Genomic DNA, 25,673 nt, shown 5'->3' on the forward strand with positions numbered 1-25,673 from the left:
TCATTTTTTTTTTAAACCAAAAAATCTCCAAACATCAGCTTTAAAAGCTGCTGGAATCCACTGTATCCTCTCGTCCTCAGTCATCACCCGGAGCAGAATTTCCTTTAGCTGCAGAAATTTCATGACTGCTGCCATCTGTGTTTGGAAGTTAAATTGCAACATCCAAAATAAATATATATATATATATATGTTTCTTTTTATTTTTATACACACACACACACATATATATATATCTATATATAGATATATATATATATATCTATATATATATATAGATATATATATATATATATGTGTGTGTGTGTGTATGTACAGTATATATATAGAACATGCATAAAAATGAAACTAACTTCTTACTCCATTATTTATGTGTGGTATAAATAGATGGTGTTTTGTAACATTGCCACCTCTCGCTACTAGCTAGGAAACCTTTGTTTATATGATGGTTATTTACTGTTTTAAAACTGCACAGAAGCTTCTACCGAAAAGTTAACCAAAATTGTACTGCACATGGAAATACTGTGGAGTATGGGGTTATTATTGTTGCTTAACCGTTGTGAAGGCGTGAAATGTTTTGCAAATATACCTGTATACGTGTATCGGTACAGAGATCCACAAATGCGTACCTTGATTATTGACTACTTGATTTGTAAATGTGTAATTTAGAAAAAGTGTGCTCAAATCTATAAAAACGGACAAGTTAAGCATCACAAACATTGCACAAGTTCAAAAAACAGCTCTTTTTGTGCTCTCGACTTTTGCAAACAGTCCAGCCACGGTGTAGCAGGATTTGTAAAAAAAATGCCTCAGCTGCGATGACAGCGTCCTGCCAGTAGGAGGCGGATATGCCTCCAGGCAGCTGGATAGAGTTGACATGGAAACAAACACGAGTCCCGGACATGACATGGTAAAAAAACGAAAAATTATTTGTGGCCAGGAAAAAATGAGTGTTGTGGATACGAAATAATGATCTTGTGGTATCAGGAATTAATCTAAATCTTAAAATTAATCTATGGCATTTTACCCCAATTACGACATCAGCCAGTTTAGCATAGCTATAATATATGTCACTTCACCTCAACATCCCGGGTTCGTGACCCGTTTAATTCTTGTCATTTTTACGTTATTGTATTTAAAATGTTATAGTGGTTTAGAGAATTACATATTTAGGTATAAGTCTCAATAAGAGAGAGGCTCTGGTGTCAGTAATGTGAGAATATAAACACCGTCTAAACAAAAATGTCTGTTATTGAGACAAATACATAAATATTCTTTACATCAATACAAGATTTTAAAAACAATTACGTAAAAATGAAAAGAAATAGTCTCGAACCCAGGAAGTTGATGTAAAGTGTCGTGAGCTGTACGGGGTAAAATGCCATAAATGGACTAAACGATTTAGATTAATTCCTGATACCACATGATTGTTATTTCGTGGCCAAAACTCAATATTTTCTGGCCACAAATTATATATATATTTTTTAACCATGTCATGTCCGGGACTCAATCGTGTTTGTTTCCATGTCAAGCGCTTTGTGACCCTGGTCTGGAAAAGCGCTATATAAATAAATATTACTTACTTACTTACTCTATCCAACTGCATGGAGGCATATCCGCCTCCTACTGGCGGGACGATGTCATCGCAGCTGAGGCATTTGTTTACAAATCCTGCTACACATTTGGCTGTTGCAAAAGTCACGTGAGCAAAAAGAGCATTTTTTTCTGTTTATTTGAACTTGTGCGAAGTTTGTGATGCCTTACTTTTCAGTTTTTATAGATTTGAGCACACTTATTTTAAATTACATGTTTACAAATCGAGTTACACATTCATAAATCGAGGTTCCCATTTGTGGACTTCCGTACTGATACACGTATATATTTGCAAATCATTTCACACATTTACAACGGTTAAACATCAGTAATAGCCCCATAGTGGAGACTTGCCGACACCTCTTACAACAATACTTTTTTTTAGTTAACACTGCAGCAACTGAAAAAGAGCCATTCACAGTTTCTTATTCTTCTCAGTATTTGTTGCTTCTCATGAAGGGCTGAGACCCAAGGAAGGGTCTGTGAAGGTCGAGAAACTGTAGGAATAGTTAAAAAAGCAAGATACCATCATATACTTCCATATTCTAAGGCTAAATTGTTCTCTGGACTTACAGGATCACCTGGTTTTTGCTGTGGCTGACTTGCTCACCGGATCATGGCACAGACCAGCACTGGAGGCCAGGGGACCAACGGGGTCGCAGACGAGTCCCCAAACATGATCGTCTACAGAAAGGTAGGGCTGCTGGGTCTACGAAACATTCTCTCAGTGGATGAAAACAGTATTAAGAACAATGTCTCTTGAGTTGTCGTCTATTTCAGTCCACTTGCGTCATAAAAAGGTCAGGTTGCATCCAAGAGTTCGATTCCTCTTCCACCCAGTGATATGTCACGGTGTCCTTGGGCAAGATCTTGAACCTGCTAATTGGCCACGTGATAGCCGGCGCTTGGATTTTTTCCATTAGTGGATTAATAAAGCGAAACCTTTACCTTTAGCCTTTAATGGAGACGAGATGTCACAGGGTTTTCAACCAGTGTTCAATAAACTGCCGCTGAATTTATTTTCATCTGGAAGTTCATTAGACAAGTGTGAAGAGACTTTCATATGACTTCACATCGAGAAGAGTAGTTCATCTAAAGGGAAGATGACATTTGTTCGCCTCTTAGCATTGTTGACACATGAAAATTGTGTTCAAGATTGACGTGTCATGTTTTTCTGTACTGGTCAAGTCCACCTAAGGTCGCTAGATAATTATCAGGTTGTTCTGTTGGTAGGGTTAGGTATCCATTGAACATCTTCGGGAAGGGTCCCAATACATTCACTTTGATATTAGTTTGCGAACATTATTTTATAATATAATTTTATATATTTTTATAATATCTTTTTCATTACATTTATTTGGTTCAAGTAAGGGATCTTAAAGGTCTAAAATTTCAATAATGCACCATGAGATTATATTCTGTGTTTTTACAGAGTGGGTGGATCACGTGACTCTTTGTAAAGTATTCATTTCAAAAGCATCACTCCTTGCAACACCCTTGTTGTCCAGATGAGTGTGTTCTTCTTTACTCTTACAAGCTGACAGGAAATGGTGGTTTCCAAGTAGGAGTGTAGCGATGCACCAATCTCATGAAACAGTTCAAAACGATATATTTTGATACACTTTATTATTTTTTGGGACTTGGTTTTTGAATGAACAAATGCCGTTAACTCTAAATAAAAATGTAATTAATTTATTCAACACACACTTAATTGAATATAAATTAGGAAAAGAATATCTATGAAAATAATAATTACTTTCAAGTATTTGAGATCAGCTCCGTTATGACAAAAAACATAGCAGAAAACAAATTATACCCTCTTGTGTCTACCTGTTATATTTGGACGTTATATTTGGCATTTTCTCAATACCTCTGTTAAAAAAGTAAACTTTATATTATCTAATTCCTGCTTTCAAGAAAATTAACATTTTTGCTTCTCTTACTTTTATTTAAAAATAAAAAAAATAATAAAAAAGACTCCACTTATCCTAGCAAATAACTTTTTCAAGGCTAGCTGTATTAATTTGGCGCTAAAGAAAAATAATCAGAAGTGGCTGCCAGTCATCCAGCATCCACTGCAAAACCATTGTGCAGTGAATAAAGGATCATCGTTCCTTTGGGCAAATATCAAGCACCTTTCTTTCTATCAATAAATCACATTGCTGTGGTAAACAATCAGGTTATATCACACTGCCACGGTTGTCCCATAACATACCTTGCCTCTTGTTGCTCGAAATGTTCAAAGATGCTAATATAATACATATAATAAAAATACTATCGTACTGACCCAATATATTGTTGTGTTTGTAGTTCTTTTCACGAGATTGGTCTGCAATATTTGAAATGATTCTGAACATGGTTTTTATTCGTTCGCCTCGTTTCAGGGCTAGTTCCTCCGTCAGGATATAAAGATTATGTTACGTCGGTCACAGAGGTTACTTTCTATCATCTATACTATCTAGGGACCATATCTGTGTCTGTTCAAAGGGGAATGCAAGGGAGAGCAACAGCACAATTCCATCCAACCGGTAGTAAATCGCAACATAGACTCTGGCAGAATAATCTCTTCATCAAGTTGGACATTTGTAAATCACATGGGCATGAATTCTTGATCCAGCCATCTATTTTCTACTGCTTATTCCCTTATGGAAATAAGTTTCTTAGGGTGAGAGGCAGTGGACACCCTGGGCAGGACTCAGGTAACACGGTGACATACAACCATTCACACACACACCACTACCTATGGACAATTACCTCAAGTTCCCAATGAACCTCTTTATGTTTTTGGACTGTAGGAGTAAACCCACACAACATTGGGAGAAAACAAACAAACAAGTTGCCTCTCTCTCATGCTAACCACTGTGCCACCGTGTGCCCTGAATGAAGTAGCTGGTTCATTTGGGATGGCAAATCCCTTTTGAGGATCCCTCCTAAACGCCTACCCCGGGAATTGTACCTTAACGTGTTCAACTGGAAACACTACGCGGTTTTCCTAGAATAGCACAAAGTGGTTTATAGAGAGTTAAAAGTCCTCGAAATTAGATAGAAGATGAAAGACAGAATGCCATTCTGCTAGAACACATTAGGACTAGGGTTTTAACAACCTTAGAAGTGCCAAAAATCTTCTGAATTTCAAACACGAAAAACGCTTTCAACTTCCGCAAACAAAATTATAAACATTCGATGGATTGTTTTCTGAAAGCTTTTTCTTTAATTGCACAGCGCAGAATGTCACTAGTCACATGACCGGCTCGCTTTGGCACAACTGGACAGAGGAAGACTTTTCAACGTACTAGAGAAATTATTACAGGTAAATCACACTTTTTTGGTTCACCTGCCTAAAACTGAAAACCCTTTGACTGTCAAAGCTTGTAGAAAAATCTTATATTTTGTAGGCCGCAACATAAACCGTGGTTCTGTTACCGTGACCTTGCTGCGAATGACCAGATAACACCATGACTGAGACACCTCAAGACATCACTGAAGCATTCACAGGATTTGAATGATTAATTCTCAATGATCAATCTCCTCAGCTCATGGAGTGACTTCACTGTCTGGCAGATTTTTTTTTTCTCTTATTCCTTTTATTACGGTTGTAGTCATCAAGAGAGTCTCTGAAGTTTCATTTCATCGGATATCATGCCGAGCCAGATCTTGTAATATTGACCTGTGGTCTTTACTGCAGTTCCCCGACATTAAGCTTGGCTTCTTTTTACGGCTATTGATCGGGAAGTCTGACCATTGAGGTCCAGTAGAACTTAATACGTCTTCGGGCCTCTCTTCTGAATCCATATCTGCCTTTCACACAAATCATCTCCGTATCCCTTCTTTCCTCTCCCTCTGCTCTTGTACACACTATTGTTATGCACTTGTTATGTTTATTCACTCAGTCAATTTCGACCACTCCAAACACTTTCTGTTAATTTCTCCTTATTTAACTTCCTCACAGAACCCTGCTGACCGCCGGCCTCAGTCGCAATGATTTGAAAGGAGGGGAGATTGAGTCTCTGGAGAGACTTAAAGTTAAACCCCTATCGCGCGTTGACCCCTGAACACGAAGCCAAAAATCTTTTCAGAGAAAATACGATGTTAAGACCCCTGTTGACTCGATGAGTCAGCAACAACACTGGAGTGGAGAGCATGCTTTATGAGTCCTAGGTTTTCACTCACACTCCTGGCCTTTTTTTCCAGCATTTTGAAGAAATATTTTTTATTTCCGAGAAATACAGTATATATTTTTTCAAATTATTAATGGATATCTTTCACTTCATTTTCATTTTACATTTTATTTCTTATCCTTTATTATCCACATAATTGACCGTATTTTCAATGTACGTTTTTTAACTATATTGTTTAGTATACGTTTACACAGAAAAATAGATTTTAAAATATATTCATACGATTCAAAACATTTCTTCGAAGGTTTCTTTAAATAACGGGTGCCCAGGGATCGACCGATCGATCGCAAAGCTGTTGTGAGTAGATCGCGTGACATAATAAAATATGATATAAATAAAGAAAGAAGAGACTTAGATTGGCTGCTATGCATGTCAATCAAATGGTTATTGAACCGATTGGCTGACGATTTGACGAGCAGCTGTCTGAATCCTACGTTGATTTGGATGAACAAAGTTGTTGGATTCGTATCGCACACAGATTCATGCATCTGAATATTTTTGTGCATCATTTTGTTTTTAGTAGGAAATCAATACAATTCTAAGTACATGGGCAACTGAACTTGTCTGCAATGAAGGATGTGACTGACACTGACCTTAAGTTCAGGTCTAATGGACATTTTTAGAGTTACTCACAGAGGACAAGTATCAAAATATGAGTAAATATGCTACTTTCTTTACTGCAATATCTGATATCTACTTATTTATGCAAGTAATCTTTCTGTAAAGATGACTAAATCCACACATCCTTCCATCATGACTGATTATCAGTCTATTCAGTCCAAGTCATCTGAGTAATGTATGTGTACTATGTTGAGCAAATCTGATGAAGGTAGATCTTTTGAACTGAAAACGTGTGGGCAACCCTGCTTTAAATAATTGACTGTATTTTGATTTTTTCATTTGGTAAATTTTTGGGAAAAATGTTATACTATTCATTTTCGGCAAATATTCGAATACATACTGTATAATACATAGTCATTTGCATAAGATTGGGGAACACATATTTATATGAATAAATTACTTTCATATTTGTATAACAGTATTTTGTCCTTTTTAAAAAAATATATTTGTTGAGTTCTCCAATTATTTAGTATAAGTTATGGCATTTTCTATATAACCTCTAAAGGGTTTTGTCCCAAATTAAACACCATTTTTCAAACCCATTATGGAAAAGCCCTTCCAGTAATTATAAAGGAGGAAATGAAAAAAAGTGTAAACCGTTATTGATTTATTGATTTTTGGTTTGTATGTTCTCCCAGTTATTGAGTTATCCGTGTAACCATTTACACGTGTTGACATTAAAACCCTTTATTTATTTATCTATATCAACAGAAATGACAACAACAACAACAAAAAAACCATTGAATTTGTTGTTGGTTTTAATTTCTGGTATAACTAAAGGTTGTTTGGACAAATATAATAAAAAGAGGAAAAATAATGAATGATAGTTATATCATTATTAATATTAACTATCAATATTTAAACATGTTCCATTGGTTAAAACAACTTCACTTCTTAAGTCAAAAGCAATGATATTGTTATTACAACATGTTTTGTTTTTTTTACTATCTGTTAATCAGATGATGATAATTGATGGGAGAGTAGTGTTTGATGAACAACAACAAGAAAAGGTGACATAATTAACTTTAAATATAAAGTTCATAAGTTGTTTCAAAGTGAGGTTTCGCTGCTCTAACGAATCTGTTCTACGGTGCTCCACCTCTGCTCCGATCACTCTTTACTAGAAGCGGCAGATTACGCAAGAGCAGCGAAGGGAGCAGCGTCTGTGGCGATAGTGCCGAGATCGCCTCTCCTTAGGGACCACAACCGTTTTCCTTCCACTCTCACGATCGGTCCTCTCTCAACTCCCTCCATTAACATGCCAGGAAAATGGATGGGCGAGCTCAGGTGTTGAGCTGCTTTTGGATACTTTCATTTCCTGGAGGGCGCTCGACTTGTCGATTCACTTGTCGTCACATGACTCTGTCACACCCTGGTCTTCAGGCCCATTGATAGAATGTGGCGTATTTTATGGACATGGTAACGTCTGGAATGTTCCGTCAATATCTGCCGATAAGAAGACGACGTGGTCAGCGCGGTGCACCCGAGGCGGCGGTAATTACATGTGTGATGTGAGCACATTACTGTGTTCCTTCACGCCTGCTCACGTGTAACATAAATTATACGCCGATGCATCCACAGGCACGTGTGAGGCTGTATATAGGCCAAATGTTGCTCAGAGAAAGTGCTGAATTTTTCATGCAACCTCAAAAAACAGCTCTGACGGACTTCAGAGTCACTCAGCAGGAACATCTCTTCCTCTGCCGCCGCTCTGGTCTCTACGTGACATGCAGGAGCGACATTAGAATGCTTAAAGACTTGTGTCGCTGCTCGTCTACACCCATAAATATGCAGGGATTTCAGCAGCTCCTTCCGTCCTTGGTATGGATCAGGACATGATATGAACCTACAGATGACATCAGCACCTATAGATAGATAGATGGATGGATGGATGGATGGATGGATGGATTGATGGATGGATGGATGGATGGATGGATGGATGGATGGATGGATGGATGGATGGATGGATGGATGGATGGATGGATGGATGGATGGATGGATGGATGGATGGATGGATGGATGGATGGACGGACGGACGGACGGAGTACAGCTGTATATTGGCAAGAATCTGTTCATACGATACTATCACGATACAGAGTTAACTATATGATATATTGTGATACTAAGTTACAAAACACATGCTGGACTCCACTGTATCCCCCATCCTCAGTCATCGCTGGGATCCTGTAGAATTACATTCTTCTTTTAGTTGCGGAGGACCTAGTGGCTGCAGCCATCTAGAGGCTGGAAGTATAATTGCAACACAAAAATGAACAATCGCTGTGAATATTTGCTTGTTAATTGTAAATGTGGAAAATCGAATTATTGTTTTTATACACACCTTATTAACATATAAACCATAAAAGAACTGTGGTAAAGTATGTTTCAAAAGCCAAAAAACTTTTTTTTTTAAGTGCTTAAATAAATGAATAGAGTGCTGTTGTGTGTGCTGTATTGATCATATTGTGGAACAAAAGTCACTTACAATTAACAAGCAAATATTCACAGCGAGAATATTCTGTCACACTCCTTCTCTTGTTCATAGAGATCCGGAAAAAAAGATGAACCTACAGATACAATATACACCCAAGTTAAGAGTTTAAACTTAAAATTATTATAACCTGTCAGAATAGTTTTTTATGAGTTGCAAAAAATCACTCAACTTAATTTCAATTTGTTGTTCTTAATACAATTATATAATATATTTTATGATAATATTGGTAGATTCGTTTTTTTTTTATCTTGCTTTTTTACATCAGGATCGAAAATGTGGTATGTATATGTTTATTATTATTATTTTTTTTGTTCATGGTTCCACTATAGTTTTGCTATCATTCTAGACTCAGGATCCCAAACCGAACTGCGTGGGTCAACAGAGGTCAATCGTTGATGAAACTGGGCCACACCATTTTATCTTTTTTTAAGTACGTCTTTGATCTTAATTTTATTTTTATTTTGTGTATTTTTGTTTGTTTCACTTAGTTTGTTTCTTTTATCTATTTCAAATTCTGTATTTCTTAGAAATGCTTTTCATTCAAAATTTATAATCAAATTATTAGTATCAAGTTATTTAAATTATAATTTATCATATCGAGGTCCAAATAGAATCATATCACAAACCACATATGGCCCGTGGGCTTGAGGCTCCTCTTTCAGATTATGGTAGAAATAATTATTTAATTAGTTTTTTCTGGTTATTTGTTTCCATCCTAGGGTCTAATCAACACTTGATGTACCAATACAGTATGAACAAGGAAGTTTTATTTACCTTAGAATGTGGTTCTTTTCTTAAGTTTAATGTTTTCCCAATTTTGTTTTATTTTTAAAAAATGCACCTAAATATTATTCTCTCTTTTTCTAGCAACGAAATCTAGGTCCAGTCGGCAGAATAATATATATCTAATAATAATATTACCTTTCATTATTGATGAACATGTTTGCTTTGTTTCTCCGGCGTCATCATCTATGTGCAGCATGGACACAAGAGAGTGACTTTGTGGACCAATAATGAACAGAACTTTATCATGGAGTAATTGAATGATAGTGGCGCGGCAGAAGTGAATTACTGTAAGAATTAAATCACAGAGTAATATTAGGAAATAAAGACCATTGTTACAGCTCTGATCACATTATGTATCGTCACAGTTGAAGCGTGAGCTTCTATTGTGTGAAGTCGTTGGCCGGCTCATGCGTCGGCCCACTCGTATTTAAATGTGCGCTGCCGATGGGCTCTTGGGTAATTGTTCCACCAGCAGGAGCCGTTTGTGCTTCTGTTTCCGTCCAGAGCCATTAATCCTTCCCCGTGTGTGATTGTTCTTCTCCTCGTCCTTCACATACAAACGCTGTCGTTATTATCTTCTGTCCATGCTGCTCACACACACAGACACACACACCTACACACAAAGGCACATGTGTCACTGGTTTATCTTTCAAGTAATTGGTCTCTGGTGTAAACTACAGCAGATGACAATGATGGAAAAAGGCTGAAGATAGAAGTCGTTACAGGTAACGCTTGATGCTGCTTTAAGCATCAAACACATGAAGAAGGCTGTTATTGTCATTGTTTTGTTCTGTTGCTAATATAGACATTTTAAAAATCATAATAGGTATTACTTGCATGGGTAATGACTCATTGTCAGTCTTTATTTGAAATCAGCTGAATCGAATTGAATTAAATTTGGATTTTTAAAAAAACAAAAGTGGATTTTTTTTTAATATATAAATAAAAGTGTCCAAAATATTTTAGTGCTCTAGGTCGAATGTTATTTTACCAAACTGTATTTTCACTATTCCCTTCAAATCCATTTCCTTCAACCTCAGTTTTATTGTTTAATTAGATGTCGTTCTATAACTATTGACGTCAATAATCTCTAATTCCTTACCTTGAACATATTTATACGTCAACATAACAACATGAACATTGACCATCCAGCGGGCAATTAGGGATGTAAACAATTAATCAATTATCGATTAATTGTTAATAAGAGATTACTCAATTAATATAAATTAATTTAAATTAATTGCGTTTTGAACCCGTAATTCCTGGCGAGTCTGCATGAGGGAACAGAAGCGAAGCAGGACAAGACAAACGACAAACGGTACACTGATAGCATGAAGAGGGCAAGACAGAGAGTAGTTTGGAGTCACTCTAAGTTTATTCAGATGCTAAAAGCACAAATGTGGAAGTATTTTAAAGTACAACACCTCCACAACTTGTTGAATTTCCACCTAAATGTGTCACATTCAGCAATGCTACAGGCAGTAGGTGGTTCTTCTCAGCCTACACTCACCAGAGCGTTGGGACGAAGGGTATGTAACTCCATGAAAGCAGAGGGCATTACCCAGCAGATATGTGACATGGTTACCACACATGTTAGACACGTCTCATCAGCCTATATTTTAAGTTTAATAGAGCAACATACATCCAGTCCTGGGCTCGTCTACATGTGACGATTTATTTTCATGCTTATATAGTATTGTATTCTTCAGTTCAGGAATGTGTTTTTTAGCTGCCATTATTAATGTTTATTTTGTCTCAGATGAGAGATGAGTGTAATATTTAGATATTTTCTAGAATATGTTTGATAAGCTACCAAAATCGTATTCCCTGCCCTCAAGTGAGCCCAGAATAAATCTTTGATTATGGGATATGATTTGCATTTTTTCTTTATACCATAAGAGTTTATATCATAAGATAGCATTTTATGTGACGTATACAGGAGATAGAACATATTCAGAGGGAAATTCGGGTTCTCAGAAAATTTGCCGCTTATTAATTAATCAATCGATAAGATGAAACAACTATCAATTAATGAACTTCTCGATAATTTGAATCCCTACGGGCCACAAAACATTATTTAACAGGCCAGATTTCGCCCCCAGACCATGAGTTTGACACATGTGCTCTACATTGTACATACTGTATTTTTCAAAATATAAAATGTCTTAAAAAGTCCTTAAGTATTAGTTTTGTACCAAAGTAGAACTGCGAAGCCACACCACGCTTATTGAGCCGAAAACACTGTATATAATCATCATTCTATCTAATGATGAAGAATGTACAATGTCGTCACATACCTTGTTCACAATGTTGTTGTCCTTCTAAATTTCTGCCAAATACAAAAAAAATATACAGAAAAACATAAAAACCTCAATTATTAGGTTTAGTTACTATTAGCACCAACAAAATAGTACTTAATCCAAAAAATGAACAATTATTTTTTGAGGTAGCCTATATTAGTAGATATAAAAAAGGAATTATCTCACACGTGGAGGCAATTTGTCCACCAAACAATTGACTGGAGGTGTTTTAATAACCTTTTTTGAGGGTAAAAAATCCAGCAATATAAAGTTGACTGAGTCATCGTAACAAGAAAGTTGTTTTTCAGAGAGATGGAAAACAGATTTAGCCTTTTTGTCTGTCTCTTTGTTTTGGTGAGATTTGAACCAAAATGTCTTTGCCTGACTCGGTAAGGAGTGACGAACAAAGAGCAGTATCAAACGGGCGAAGGTATTAGTGTGTGTTATTGATTCGCCAATTGATTCCGACGTTGTTTACCTCAGATCATCTCGCCGCGCCGCTTCAAAAGGCCTGCATCGTTGCAACACAGCGGTTTTCAGACAGTGGTCAGATAATGCACTTTAGAAGAGGTTCCTCTGATGAGACCTGGTTTCTCTCACATGTATATATGCAGTACTTCTTACTAGCTTCAGATTTTCCTCACGTACATCTTTTCTTAAAAAAAACATTTGAATTAAGAGATTACTGGAGTAAAATGTTCTCAATTTGTTTGTTCTCTGTCGACACTTCAATAAAACATTTGATATGATTTCACTTCCTCAGCAGTGCTAACAAATAGCACCTACAAAACCTCATCATCAAGTCAAACAGAAGCTTAGTCCTGCTGACTGTTGCTGACAATACAGTACATTTAGCTCAACTGGAAGATAGTGAAAGAAAATTAGCAAGAAATCTAATCAACAAGTCAAAGATTATTTTATTGTCGTTCCAGTTACTAATAATAATGAAGGGAAGTTTGTTTCTGACACCCAGTGATAATACAGCTTAATAAACAAGACAAAAACTAATCATAATATCAACATTTTCATTATAATTATTATCATAATCAGCAATATCTTATTTTTGTAGTTATTGTTATGCAGTAAATAAAAATGAACCCCCATAAAACAGTTGTGTTTGTCTGGTCTAAATTTTCATCAGAGACAACTTCATCAGGTAAATGAAAATTGATCATGAAAATTTAAATATAGAATGTAACCAAGTTTATTGCATTGTGAGTAAGTAAAGTTCTTAGAGTATCAGCTACTTTGGCTGAATTTAAGGGGGCGCAAAGGTAGGTAGAAGACCCCCTTTTCTTCAGACACATTCTTACAAATGCACCTGATCAACATATAGACAGAATAATGTGTATATTTGATTACTAGTCAATAACTGGCCCTCCTCTAAACAGAGATTAAAAAAAAGTCCAATTTCAAAATGCTGTAACCTGAATGCTAATTTAAAAAAGAGCATCTATGAGGTTCACCCTTTTTTTTTTTTAAGTTTCCTGATTGATATTTGTAATATAAGCTTTCCTGACAATCTCTTAAATTTCTCCACTCTGAGACGAATAAAGATATACATCTTATCTTCCTTATGATCAAAACAGTAAACATAAAATGCATTGACGAAGACGTAAGAACCAGAATTTTAAAGTTGATCCTGAAAGAAACTGGAAGCCAGTGAAGAGTTTTAAGGATCGGAGAAATGTGAGTTCTTCTACTAGAGCGGGTCAGAATTCTCGCTGCAGAGTTCTGAATCAACTGCAGGCGAGACAGATCCTTCTTGTTAAGACATGAAAACAAACTGTTGCAGTAGTCGAGACGAGAAGACACAAACACGTGGATACAAGCTCCAGATCATGTTGTGACAACATTTTACTCAGTTGAAGGAAACAGTTTCTGGTCAGTTTTCTGCAGTGTTGAACTAGAGACATGTCTTTATTAAATAAAAAAACAGGTTTCTCAGTCTCAGTTTGACAGACTGACCCAGGTCACCCAAGTACTGACTCAACCCTGGAACCTTATCGTCAGGAGCAATCACCAGAGTTTCAATTTTGTCCACATTTAGCTGTAAAGTGTTTTCACTCAGCCATTGTTTTATTTCTACCAAACAATTGACTAAGCTGTTCAGCCTCTGGGGCTCAGTTGGATCAAAAGAGCAGTAGAGCTGGATGTCATCAGCAAAAATGTGATAAGAAACATCAGGAAATCTCTGAATGATTTTACCGAGGGGAATCAAGTACAGCAAAAACAATAAAGGACCCAGAACAGAACCTTGAGGGACTCCACACAACAGATCTGCCGATTCAGACCTCATTTGATTGGCAGATAAACTAAAACTGCGCCCAGAAAGGTATGATGAGAACCATTGTAACACAGACCCAGACAGTCCCACTTAATCCCTCAGTCTGGTGATCAACTGTGTCAAAGGCTGAGGACAGATCCAAGAGAACCAGAACAGTGAATTGACCCGAGTCAGCCGACATCATGATGTCACATGATACTTTCAGTAAGGCTGTCTCCGTAGTGATGTTTACGGAAGCCAGACTGAAACTTCTCATGGATGTCGCTCTGATCCAGGAACAAAGACAGCTACTCAGACACCACCTTCTCCAAGATCTTCGACAAGAAAGGGAGCTTAGAAATAGGCCTGAAATTACTGAGGTCATTTAGGTCTAAGCCTGGCTTTTTGAGCAGAGGCTCCACAATGGCATGTTTAAATGCATTGGGAAAAACCCCTGTGGAAAGGGAGAGGTTCATCATATTGGTAACCCAGGGGCCAATAACATCAAATACTTTGATAAAAAAGCCTACAAGGAAGGACGTCATCTGAGCAAGAGGAGGGTTTCATCTTATTCACTAGGGATGAACTATCACCCAAAGATACAGCACTGAAGGAAGTCCAAGAGGAGTAGAAGGGCTCAGAGACAGTAGGGGTTCCAAACAAAGGGGGAGAGATTTTCTCTTTGATCAATTTAATTTTGTCAATGAAAAATCTCAACAATGCATTGCTGTCAGCTTCACAGAAGACAGGCGTGATTTGAGGAGCAGGAGACACAAGAGAATGAATCGTGTCAAACAACATTTTTTTTTTCTTATTTTCTGCTACCAGTTTTCTGATGTAATCAGATCTAGCAGTTTCCACCATCTCATTGTAAGAAGACATCAGATCCCTGAGGGGAAGTCTGTGCACCTCAAGTTTAGTGGACTTCCAGAGACGCTCAGTCTCCTCAGACTCAGGAGATCTTCATTAGTCCAAGGGCAACGTTTTTTCTGAATTTTCAATTTCGATTTAACGGGTGCCACTTGATCCAGTATTTCGACACAATGAGTAGTGAAACAGTGAATCAAACTGTCCACGTTTGGGCAGTCATCAAAGGAAAGAAGGTCAAACAAGCAGAAAAACTGTCTGCAGTATCGGCTGAGATGACACGCCTCTGAGACCTAACTTTCAAAGGCTTAGGTTCAGGGATGAAGTCCAGGTTAAACAAGACAAGAGATTGATCACTCAGATGGACATCATGTACAGATACATTAGAAATGTCCAGACCAAGAGTAAAAACTAAGTCTAAATGTGGCCTTTTTGATGAGTGGGTTCAGTAACATGTTGCTCAAAATGAAAGGCTTCTGTTAAAGTTAAAAGTTATTTAGCAGAGCAAGATGTGACGTCATCAACATGACTATTTGAATAATGGAAGATAAGAAGTCACTAAAGTCTTTCAAGAACACCACCGCAGGACCACGCGGGCGGTAGAATGACACACAATAGAAAGGCCTTGTAGAACCAACCAAGATCATCTGACACTCAAAAGAAGTGAATTCCTGTGTCTGAATCACTTTGCAAGAACAACTCTCCCTAAAAACTGTAGCAAGACCACCCCCATGACCCCCATGACAAACTATTCCTCTCTCTGCCAAGTCTCAGAAAGACATAATAAATCCAAATTAACTCTTGTAAAAAGATTATTAAAAGTAAAGGATTTATTAGTAATGGAGCGAACAGTCAGAAGTCCCACATTCAGCACCGATGACGTCACTGATGACACCGCGCCACTGACAGGCACGCAGAGCGGGATCTTTTGAAGAGAACAGCAGCGGTCACGTATTAATAAACTTTATGTTTTAGACACATAAAGTGTGTCTAAAACAATTATATTTTTATTTACAATTAACATGCAAATATTTGCAGCATTTTTTCAATATCCTCTTGCAATGAAACTTCCGGCCGCTAGATGACAGCGCTCATTCGTCCTCTGCTGTTAAAGGAACAATGAAATCCTGCATGATGACTGAGGACGAGAGGATACAATGGATTCCCAGCAGCTTTTAAAGCTTATGTTTGTACATATTTAGGTTTCAAAACAAACGAAAGCAGTTACGACTATGTCAAGAGTCATGTGGTCTGTAAATTCTGCAACACCAGAGTCAAGTATTCGACAATACTACCAATATATCCTTGTTCCTACAGTATCACAATATATCATATTGTTGACATTGCATTTTGATAGTTATCGTATTGACAATAAACACTCAACATGAGTCAAAAGCTAATGTTACTTCAGAGGAAACCTTTTTTTGTTGTTGAAATAAAACACATTTCAGACTGATAATGAAAAGAACAGAAGTTAAGGCCCGGTAACAAATGCCCCACGAACCAGAGGTCGAGGATCAAAGAAGTCCATGGACAGGTTGATCCTGTTGACGCCTGTTTTTGTGTCGTCGTAACATACCTGACTACCAGTCTCATGGACTTGTTGCCTGCTCAGGTGCTCTCAGCATATGAAGGACGATAATTACATACTGTAAGTATAAATAAATGTATAAATACATAACAAAATGTATATTTAAATAAATGTGTGTATAAATATCAACATGTCAAAATAAATAAATGACTTCTGATTTAATTTTTGTCGAAGAACGGTGCAATTTCTATGTATGTATACAAATTTATTAATTTATACATTTTGACTTTTATTTATATGTACATGTATTTATACCTTTTTTGTCTTTTATGTATCTATACATTTTGTCTTTAATTTATTTTTGTTTTTATACATTTATTTATAAATGTATTTATACATTTTGTCATTTAGACATTTTGTTGTCTGTATGCAAATTAGGTAGGCGATGTGAAGCAGTGATTGGTTAGACAGGCAAATAAAACAATCGATGTCGATCTCAAACTACCAATCCTACAGCAAACTAGTCTATAGCATCAACGCTGCACTGAGAGTGGAAGAATCTTTTCTGAAATCTTCGCAAACCAACTTGATAAGTTGCCTGTTCATGTGCGTGAGACTGATTTAACAAACCAGGAGCCTCATGAAAGACGACTGTGGATCTCCTACTTAAAACTGTCAAACACCTTTAATTTGTGGTTGACAGTTTATCCGTTAACATCAGCAGCTCATATGGCTCAATGTTAGAGCACTTGCCTCTGGACCCAAAATTTATAAATACATGAATGAATGAAAGACGAAATGTATAAATACATGAACAAAAAAATACAATTCAAAATGTATAAATGACTAAATCTGTAGATATACATAGGAATAATGCCTTTCGATAAAAATGTAATCAGAAGTCGTATGAGTTGCAGCCTGTTGCAGCAGCTCCTTACAATTTTATTATTTATGTGTTGTTTTTTTTATCTGTAAATTGAGCTTCTGTAATTATGTTAGCTATCTTTTCTTTTTATTTATTTTTGACATTTTGACACGTTTATTTATACATTTTATGATGTATTTATACTTATGGCATTAATCGTCCTTCATATCAGCATACGTTCATCCTTCAATACAAACCCTGCGTTCAAACCTCTTAGTGGGTAAAGTGGGCCGAGCCGAACACATCTCTCTCTCGGCTGATGGTGCATCTGAAGGGGATCGTTGCCGCTCACATTCCCCTGCAATCAGAAGATCAGGAGAGACACGGAGGGAGAGCGAGATGGAGAGGGGGTGAGGTGGGACAATCTATAATTGCTAGATCAGAGGGAGATCTTTGTTCCAGTGAAGTAGAGCCTTTCGTGCGTCATCAGCCATTTCTCCCTCAGTGTTGGAAAACATGCCTGATCTCTTCACCAACACGTCGTCGTAGAAAGCTGGAGGTGTTGGACGCTGTCTGATCAAAACGGCTTTTTTCCTTAATCCATTTTGTGTATGTTTACACAAGTAAACACCTCGAGCTAATTAGAATTAGTGCGGCGTGTTAATCAACATTACTTTAATGTCAAAGTGAAGACGGAAGTGAAGCAGATATATGGAACGAAAGTCCTTATCAAACACCAGGCCCCGAAGGCAACGTCAGGTTCTGTTGTGAGGTCCGATGTTGATAATCCGGGTCGAGAATTGATTTCACTAGTAGCGACAAAAGGATTTGATTAAGCTGCTCAAACTGTGGCCTGGTGACCTTTTGTTGCCCTGAATCAAGGCGTACAGTGGTCCTTGTTTATTGTGGAGGTTTTGTTGTAAATCATTTTCGCTGTTCTAATGCATGTTGAGGTGTCATAATACCTCCTTTAAAATGTGCCTTAAGTCTGAAAGATACAGTACATAATTCTAACATGAAATAATTCATGCTCTTTCACCCTGTTAAATATATTAAAGCTCCTCTGCTTGTGCTGTGTCCGCACCCTTGTCTATACATTACACCTTTTTTGTTTAAATAAACTGAATTGAGGATTCCTTTTCTTTTTAGTGGCTAAGTTCAGGGTTTTACTCAGGTTAGTGAAGGTGTCATGAGACTGACTGAGTTTGAGGAAGTGGTAAAGGGAAGGAACGAGAGTCATTGTTTCGTTAACAGTGTGAGACGAGAACACTACGTATCACGTATTAGACTCCTGTACTCGTCCTCGCTGTTGTCCCTGATGCATCCAACAATGCATCGGAGTTGTACCAGAAGTCTGAAGTGTAGATGGTGAAGAGGAGAGGGACCAGTACTGTCCCCTGAGGTGCTCCTGTACTGCACACCATAGTGTAAGATGTGACGTCCTTAAGCCTGACATACTGTTGTCGATCAGTGAGATAGTCCGAGATCCAGGAGACCAGACCGGGGTCCATATGTATCTTTGTCAGTTTGTCCTGCAGCAGAGTGGGCTGGATGGTGTTAAAGGCACTAGAAAAGTCCAGGAACAGGTTCCTCACTGAACATCAGTTATTGTTGTTTCACTGCTGCGACATTATTGCCAACAGAGGTTTAACGGTTCCCCAGGGTGCAGATTTCACACAAAACTACAGTTATGCGTTTAAAAAAACACCCCCATGTGACGTAAAAGTAAAAAGGCTGGATAATGAAATTCCCTGCAGGCTTCTCTGCCAGGCTCGGGATCTACACTTTCTCCTTCCTGATACGAGGCCCACAGCGGGAGTCGTCTGCCAGGGTTATGTGAGGGCGTGAGGGAGCCTGGGCATTAAGATAGAGGCTGGATCAGACCTCGCCTCTGTCTGCCGCTTTAAATCCGACTCAGCATTTGGCGAAAAGATTACTGGAAGAAAAAAAAAAAACCTCAGGAGGGATCTGCTGCTTCATAGGTACAGTTAGTTTGGCCAGTGGAGAAAACAGGAAACATTCCAGAGAGATAGTATAAATCCTCTATTGTTTTTCATTGTTGAATGACCTGAATAATTGGAAAAAGTGCTACGATTTGGCCGAGGTGTGTCTGTGCATGTGTAGGTGTGTGTAGTAGAATGACTCACTTCATTATTTTTCCAAAGCTCTTTGCTCTGAGAGTGATTTCATTATTTACTTAAGTTATTAATCATGGTGTGTTTGAGTGAACGCTTAAAATGAGGTGAGGAAATGAACGTTAACATTATGACCACTGCCTTATCTTGTGTTGGCTCGACTATTTTCCAGTCTACAGGAGTCACTTTTTATCGGAAGTCGAACATGGCTTTCCATCCTATTAATTAATTTTCTCTGTCCTGATATACTACGGAACATATGCTTCCTCAAGTTTCGTGTTTGTTCACTTTAATTATCGCTTCAAATTACATATTCCGGTCATTTTGCACATCCGAGTGGGAGAAAAACTCCTGAATTAAATTCAGTAAATCAGGTCTGTTAGATGGTATCACACGAGGGGATAAAGTTTTAAACACGATCCAAATACAGGGCTAAAATCCATTTTCATTTATAGATGATTCTATAACTTGCACAAGTTTAAACGTAATGTTCTGTGTTAGTTTCAAATAAACACTTTATACTAACTCAACACTGACACAATGAAACACACATTAGATCTCCTTGCATGGTCCAACATTCTTTTGGCCCTTTTATTTGTTAATTGTTTGCATTTTCAATCTCAGTTTAAGAGAAAGCAATTCCACAACAGATGGCTGTGCGCTAGAGATGACACTGTTAATGTATTTTAATGAACTGTGCATCATGTTGACACCAGGGCCTTTAGATTGACATGAACATGACAAAACATTATGAACACTAGTTCCATCCTTATCATTTAGAGTACAAGATAAAATACCTGGCATTGTGCAGGAATTGTTTGAAAGATACAAAACCCCGAAAACGATTTAAATGACGAATAAGAAGACCATGTAATTTAGTTTTTAATATCCAAGAGTGCTAGCATCATTTTTTGCCGGTAAGTTTGAGACAGATTCTGAAAAATGATGTAGTATCTGTTAAGACCACAATGAAGGACATACATGTTGGAGGACTGAAAGGCTGTAACCTGTTTAACATTTGAGCTACAGAGCTCTAATTTAGTTTAAAGAAGAAAATAAACCTATTCATGCTTTTACACTTGTAATAATGGAGTAGTTAGCACACAACAGATCTTTGCCTTTTGGATATTTGCAGAAGATTAAGGCCATAAGGTAAAAGTCATCTTTATCTTTCACACACAGATCAGTTCATGGAGGGAATTTCAAGTCCAAAAAGTTCTTTGTAGCACTGTGAGAGAACCAACTGATTCAAGTGCATTGGTAGTTATAGATACATTCAACACAGTTGTGTTTACAATATAAAAATGCTTTTGAATGTTTGTTTGTTCAAAATATTCATGTTTAATGGTACCAATACTCACGATCTGTTTGACAGCACACCCTTCTGCAACAGTCTGAAACCTTAAAAAAAGGGCATATATACAGTATATATATGTGTATGTAAAGAGTGGAACTCGGACAGTTGGCTGTCAGAAACATGTTTTGTAGTTTCACTCTGACCTCTTGAGGGCCACATAAATGCAGTCAAAAGGCCTCATGCAGCTACTTTAGTACATGCCTCTTGCTCACACTTTAGTGTTGAAAACAAATCTGCAAACCAGCTTAAACATAAATCAGGTGTTGCCAACAGTTCCTTCATCAAGTCTGAAGGTCCTTGTGTTCCTCCTGACCTCCCCAGCTGCTGCTTCTCTCAACCTTTTATTCTTTCCATTTCTCTGATGTTGCACTTCAACTTCCATGGCCATCAGTGACCTCCTGACCTCGCCCACATGCACTTCCTCTCTCATTCTTTGTCTGTGTTTTAAGTCATCAGGAGTCGAGTCAGAGTTCAGTCGACTTTCATCGTCACGGACGAGAGTCTGAATCCAAACATGCTTCTCTCTCTTTGTTCTCCTGGCTCTGGTGTGAAGTCGTTCACCTCTGACTCATATTTCTGTTACTAGATGTTGCGTTGTCCTCCTCAAACTGACGAGCTCATCATCTGTCAGCGTCACATAGAAGCATCAGAGTGAACTGACGAGATTCTGAGCTGCATAAAAAAGTCAGTTCTTCCAAAGGTTTTCATAGTTTGGAGACACAAATTTGACAGTTGGAATATTCAGACTTTTGACTCACACTGTGCACTTTTCAGCTCGTCACTACTCTACACTAGGAGTTTAAGGAAGTATTGATACACTTAAATATTGGGGGGGAGGGGAGGGTTTCAACATACTGTTTCAATATTTCTTTAATTTCTTCTTTTTGACTATTTTTAGAAATTGTGTTTTGAATTTATATATTTTTTTAATATTCTGGTGTTTGCTTTATGTTGTTTGGTATATCATATTTCTTTTATGCTTATAATCTTTTTCAGTTTTAGACAAAAACTATTTCAGTACAGTTTTAGTTAATGTTCTAACTTGTGGGGGGGCTGGACCTTCACAAACATGGTTTTCTGTAAGTAAACTTTATGCGAGTGTCTAGTATCAATAAAGTTGTAAATGTACTAAAAGTAACAGAGTTTCACCTTTTTTTCCGCATTCCGCTTCATCACTATCTATCCAGCAGTAAAAGTCTCAGTGGCACTTTTACAGATACTAACAACAGATACTGATACAAACACATTATTTCCAAAAAATTATTGATATACTTTCTAAAACATGTATCAACAATCTCCTGCTGTCAGATCTGAGATCGAGGAGGGAAATATTTATAGCATCTTACTACGGTATATCTAACTTTATGATAAGAGCTTCAACAACGTCACACGTAAGGCTCTTATTTTTGGAAGAGCACAAACAAGCAATAAAATAAAAGCAGGTTGAGAGAGAGAAAAAATAGTAACTTTTCATGGAGTCGATCCGTCTTGGACACATCTTTGTGTAGAAAATAAACTTTCATATTCATATTTTGTAATCATAGTTCTTTTATACAGTATTACTTTATATTACAATATATGGTATCGTTGTATCGTGATACATATTGTATCAACAATGTTTCTTTCATGACAGTGTATTGTTCAACACGGTCCATTGGTTATGGTTGGCAGAGGTCAGTAGCCGTAGCAACAATTACTCAACCTAGTTTAGATGCCAACATGAGTGTTGACGTGTTCACTGCTCACTGTTTGGTTTCTGCTGCGTTAGCTCTCAGCTGCTGTGTCGGCATCACCATGACAACCACACCAGCCGTCTGTCACACGCCGTTATGTCACCCACTTCAACAATGTGTTCAGTAGAGTCCAGCAAGAGGAGTGTGTGTGTAAGGGTGTGTGTGTGTGTGTGTGTGTGTGCGTGTGTGTGTGTGTGTTGATGTGTATAGGTGTGTGTATGGGTGTGTGTGTGTGTGTGTGTGTGTGTGTGAGCTGATGCAAGTTGGTTTTATCTGATGAATGTTCACAGCCTTTCAGTAACAGTAAAAATGCCTCCAACATTTCCTTAAAAAAAATGTAATAAAAAAAAATGTAATTTCTTATCCTCACAGTTAATTTGATCATATGATTGTGTTTTTTCCTTAAACCATAGTTCTAGCGACATTATGGCACCATTCAGTGAATCTTTTATATCAGGGGATTTAGGGACATGTGGTGAGATTCATGGCTGGTGAGACTCCTGGATTGAGATCTACGATTGAAAGTCGTGAAAAGAGAATCTTATTTCATCACAAACGTATTAAACAAAACCCTATTTCTTTCTACAGATACATTTTGTTTTATATTAATCAATATTTATTAAGGATGACTAATAGGAGGTTAGAAAATATTGATGCAGAAGTATATCAATATTTTCCATGATACTGTAGCTATTCGTTAGCATTGTATTCAGTCTATTTTGGCCTTCAAATCATATTTTTAAATTTTTATGATTTTAAGATGTATTCATCTTCGGATGGCAGCAGACCACAACATCCTGGTCATGACTGTGGATGAGAGAATAATAATAATAATAATATCTATTTTTATAGCGCCTTTCTAGACCAGGGTCACAAAGCGCTTTGACAGCCATTCACACATACTGATGGGAGTAGGCTGCAACACATGCACCAAGTCTGCCATCAGGAGCAATCAGGGTAAAGTGTCTTGCTCAGGGACACAACGACACAAGCTTGTCTGGAGCTGGGATTGAACATGCAACCTTTTGGACGGCAGGCAACCACTCTACCATCTGAGCTATGACGCCAGACTTCGTCAAGAGTCATGTGGTCTGTAAATTCTGCATTCTGCATTATATTGTGATACGTATCATATCGCAAAATGATTGCAAAACACACCTCTTTGTCTATCAAAACACTAAGAATAAATAGGTTTTAGTTTTCCCTGCAGTGGCTTTTTATCTGCCATCAGCTGCATCAGGATGTGGCTTGAAAAGACTCTCGGCGGAGCCGTTTGGCGATCATTCAATCCGTCAATCAAATCTGTCTAGTTGTTGGGACAAATCTGTCTTCTTCAAGATGTCAGAAGGTACAAAGGTCTTAGCTTCGACTGGTGCTTGTTTTCTACCACATCTCTTCAGGTGTGTGTCTGCAAGTTTGACTTTGAAGTGAAATATGACGATAATCTAGCAAAAGACACAAGTAACTTTGTTTAGCTATAAATATACCAACATAATATAAAGTCAAGTAACTGTGATTTAAACTATACATATACCAACATGATATAAAGTCAAGGTACCGTGATTTAAACTATAAATACACAACATGACATAAAGTCAAGGTACTGTGATTTAAACTATAAACATACCAACATAATATGAAGTCAAGTTACTGTGATTTAAACTATAAATATACCAACATGATATAAAGTCAAGGTACCGTGATTTAAACTATAAATACACAACATGACATAAAGTCAAGTTACTGTGATTTAAACTATAAATATACCAACATGATATAAAGTCAAGTTACTGTGATTTAAACTATAAATATACCAACATGATATAAATTCAAGTTACTGTGATTTAAACTATAAATATACACAACATGACATAAAGTCAAGTTGCTGTGATTTAAACTATAAATAAACCAAAATAATATAAAGTAAAGGTACTGTGATTTAAACTATAAATAAACCAACATGATATAAAGTTAGGTTACTGTGATTAAAGATATCAATATACCAACTTGATATAAAGTCAAGTTACTGTGATTTCAACTGTAAATATACCAACATGATATAAAGTCAAGTTACTGTGATTTAAACTATAAATATACCAACATGATATAAAGTCAAGTTACTGTGATTTAAACTATAAATATACCAACATAATATGAAGTAAAGTTACTGTTATTTAAGCTATACATATGCCAACATAATATAAGCTATAAATATACCAACATAATATAAAGTAAAGATAGAGATATACATTTACCAACTATGTTCTTAAGAAACGCAACAAAACTGCTATCCAGTCAAGAGTCCTTTTCGAAACATCAGAAAAAAAGATAAAGCCAATCCAATGTTCAAAATTTGTCCTTTATTTTCTGTCCAAAAAGACTAACGTGCAAATAAAAACAAGCCTTTAGTTAAAAACAGCAGTTTACAATAGTAACGGATAAAATATATCTAAGCTTCTGATTTTCCTTGTAAAATCTTTTTTTCTTCTGCAGTTGGCAAGCACCTCTGATGAATTACATTTTCATTGGAGTTTAATTTTGTATTGCTGATAGAAATATTGGAAAATAATTATTATTTTACACACATTGAGCTTTAAACAGCAGGAAGTTAGTTCCACCATTTTAACTTTCAGTCATGCAGATTTGTCCACAATCCTATTTAGTTTTGAGAATCAATCTAAAGATGTTACGATGACACAAACCAGAGCAGCTTATGACGTCCCTTTATTGGCTCAGTAATATAATAAAGTTGTTTTTTTGATGAGACAATGGCTCACAAATTTCCAGAGACATGTTAATAATCTATTTCTTTTTTTTACTTATATCTTCTCCTAAACGTCCCTCACCGTCTGCAACATAAATCCGTTTGTTGTGTTTTACTGAGCCTCTGCATCAGCGTTTCAGATCTCTCAATAAAGACCCACATGTACATGTATCGTCACGGCGATCT

General features: G+C 37.0%; 1 protein-coding gene across 1 annotated transcript in view; it reads left to right on the top strand.

Moving 5' to 3' along the window:
* The window catches only part of rgs7a (regulator of G protein signaling 7a), a 79,947-nt gene that overhangs the window by 677 nt on the left and 53,597 nt on the right, over positions 1-25,673 (top strand). The window contains exon 2 of the mRNA XM_087802425.1: positions 2,166-2,284. Coding sequence (XP_087658551.1) covers positions 2,207-2,284 — 78 coding nt within the window. The 5' untranslated portion in view covers positions 2,166-2,206. The remainder of the gene's footprint in view (positions 1-2,165; positions 2,285-25,673) is intronic.

This window comes from Callionymus lyra, chromosome 11 (assembly GCF_982586985.1).
Source record: "Callionymus lyra chromosome 11, fCalLyr1.hap1.1, whole genome shotgun sequence".
NCBI classification, from domain to species: domain Eukaryota; kingdom Metazoa; phylum Chordata; class Actinopteri; order Syngnathiformes; family Callionymidae; genus Callionymus; species Callionymus lyra.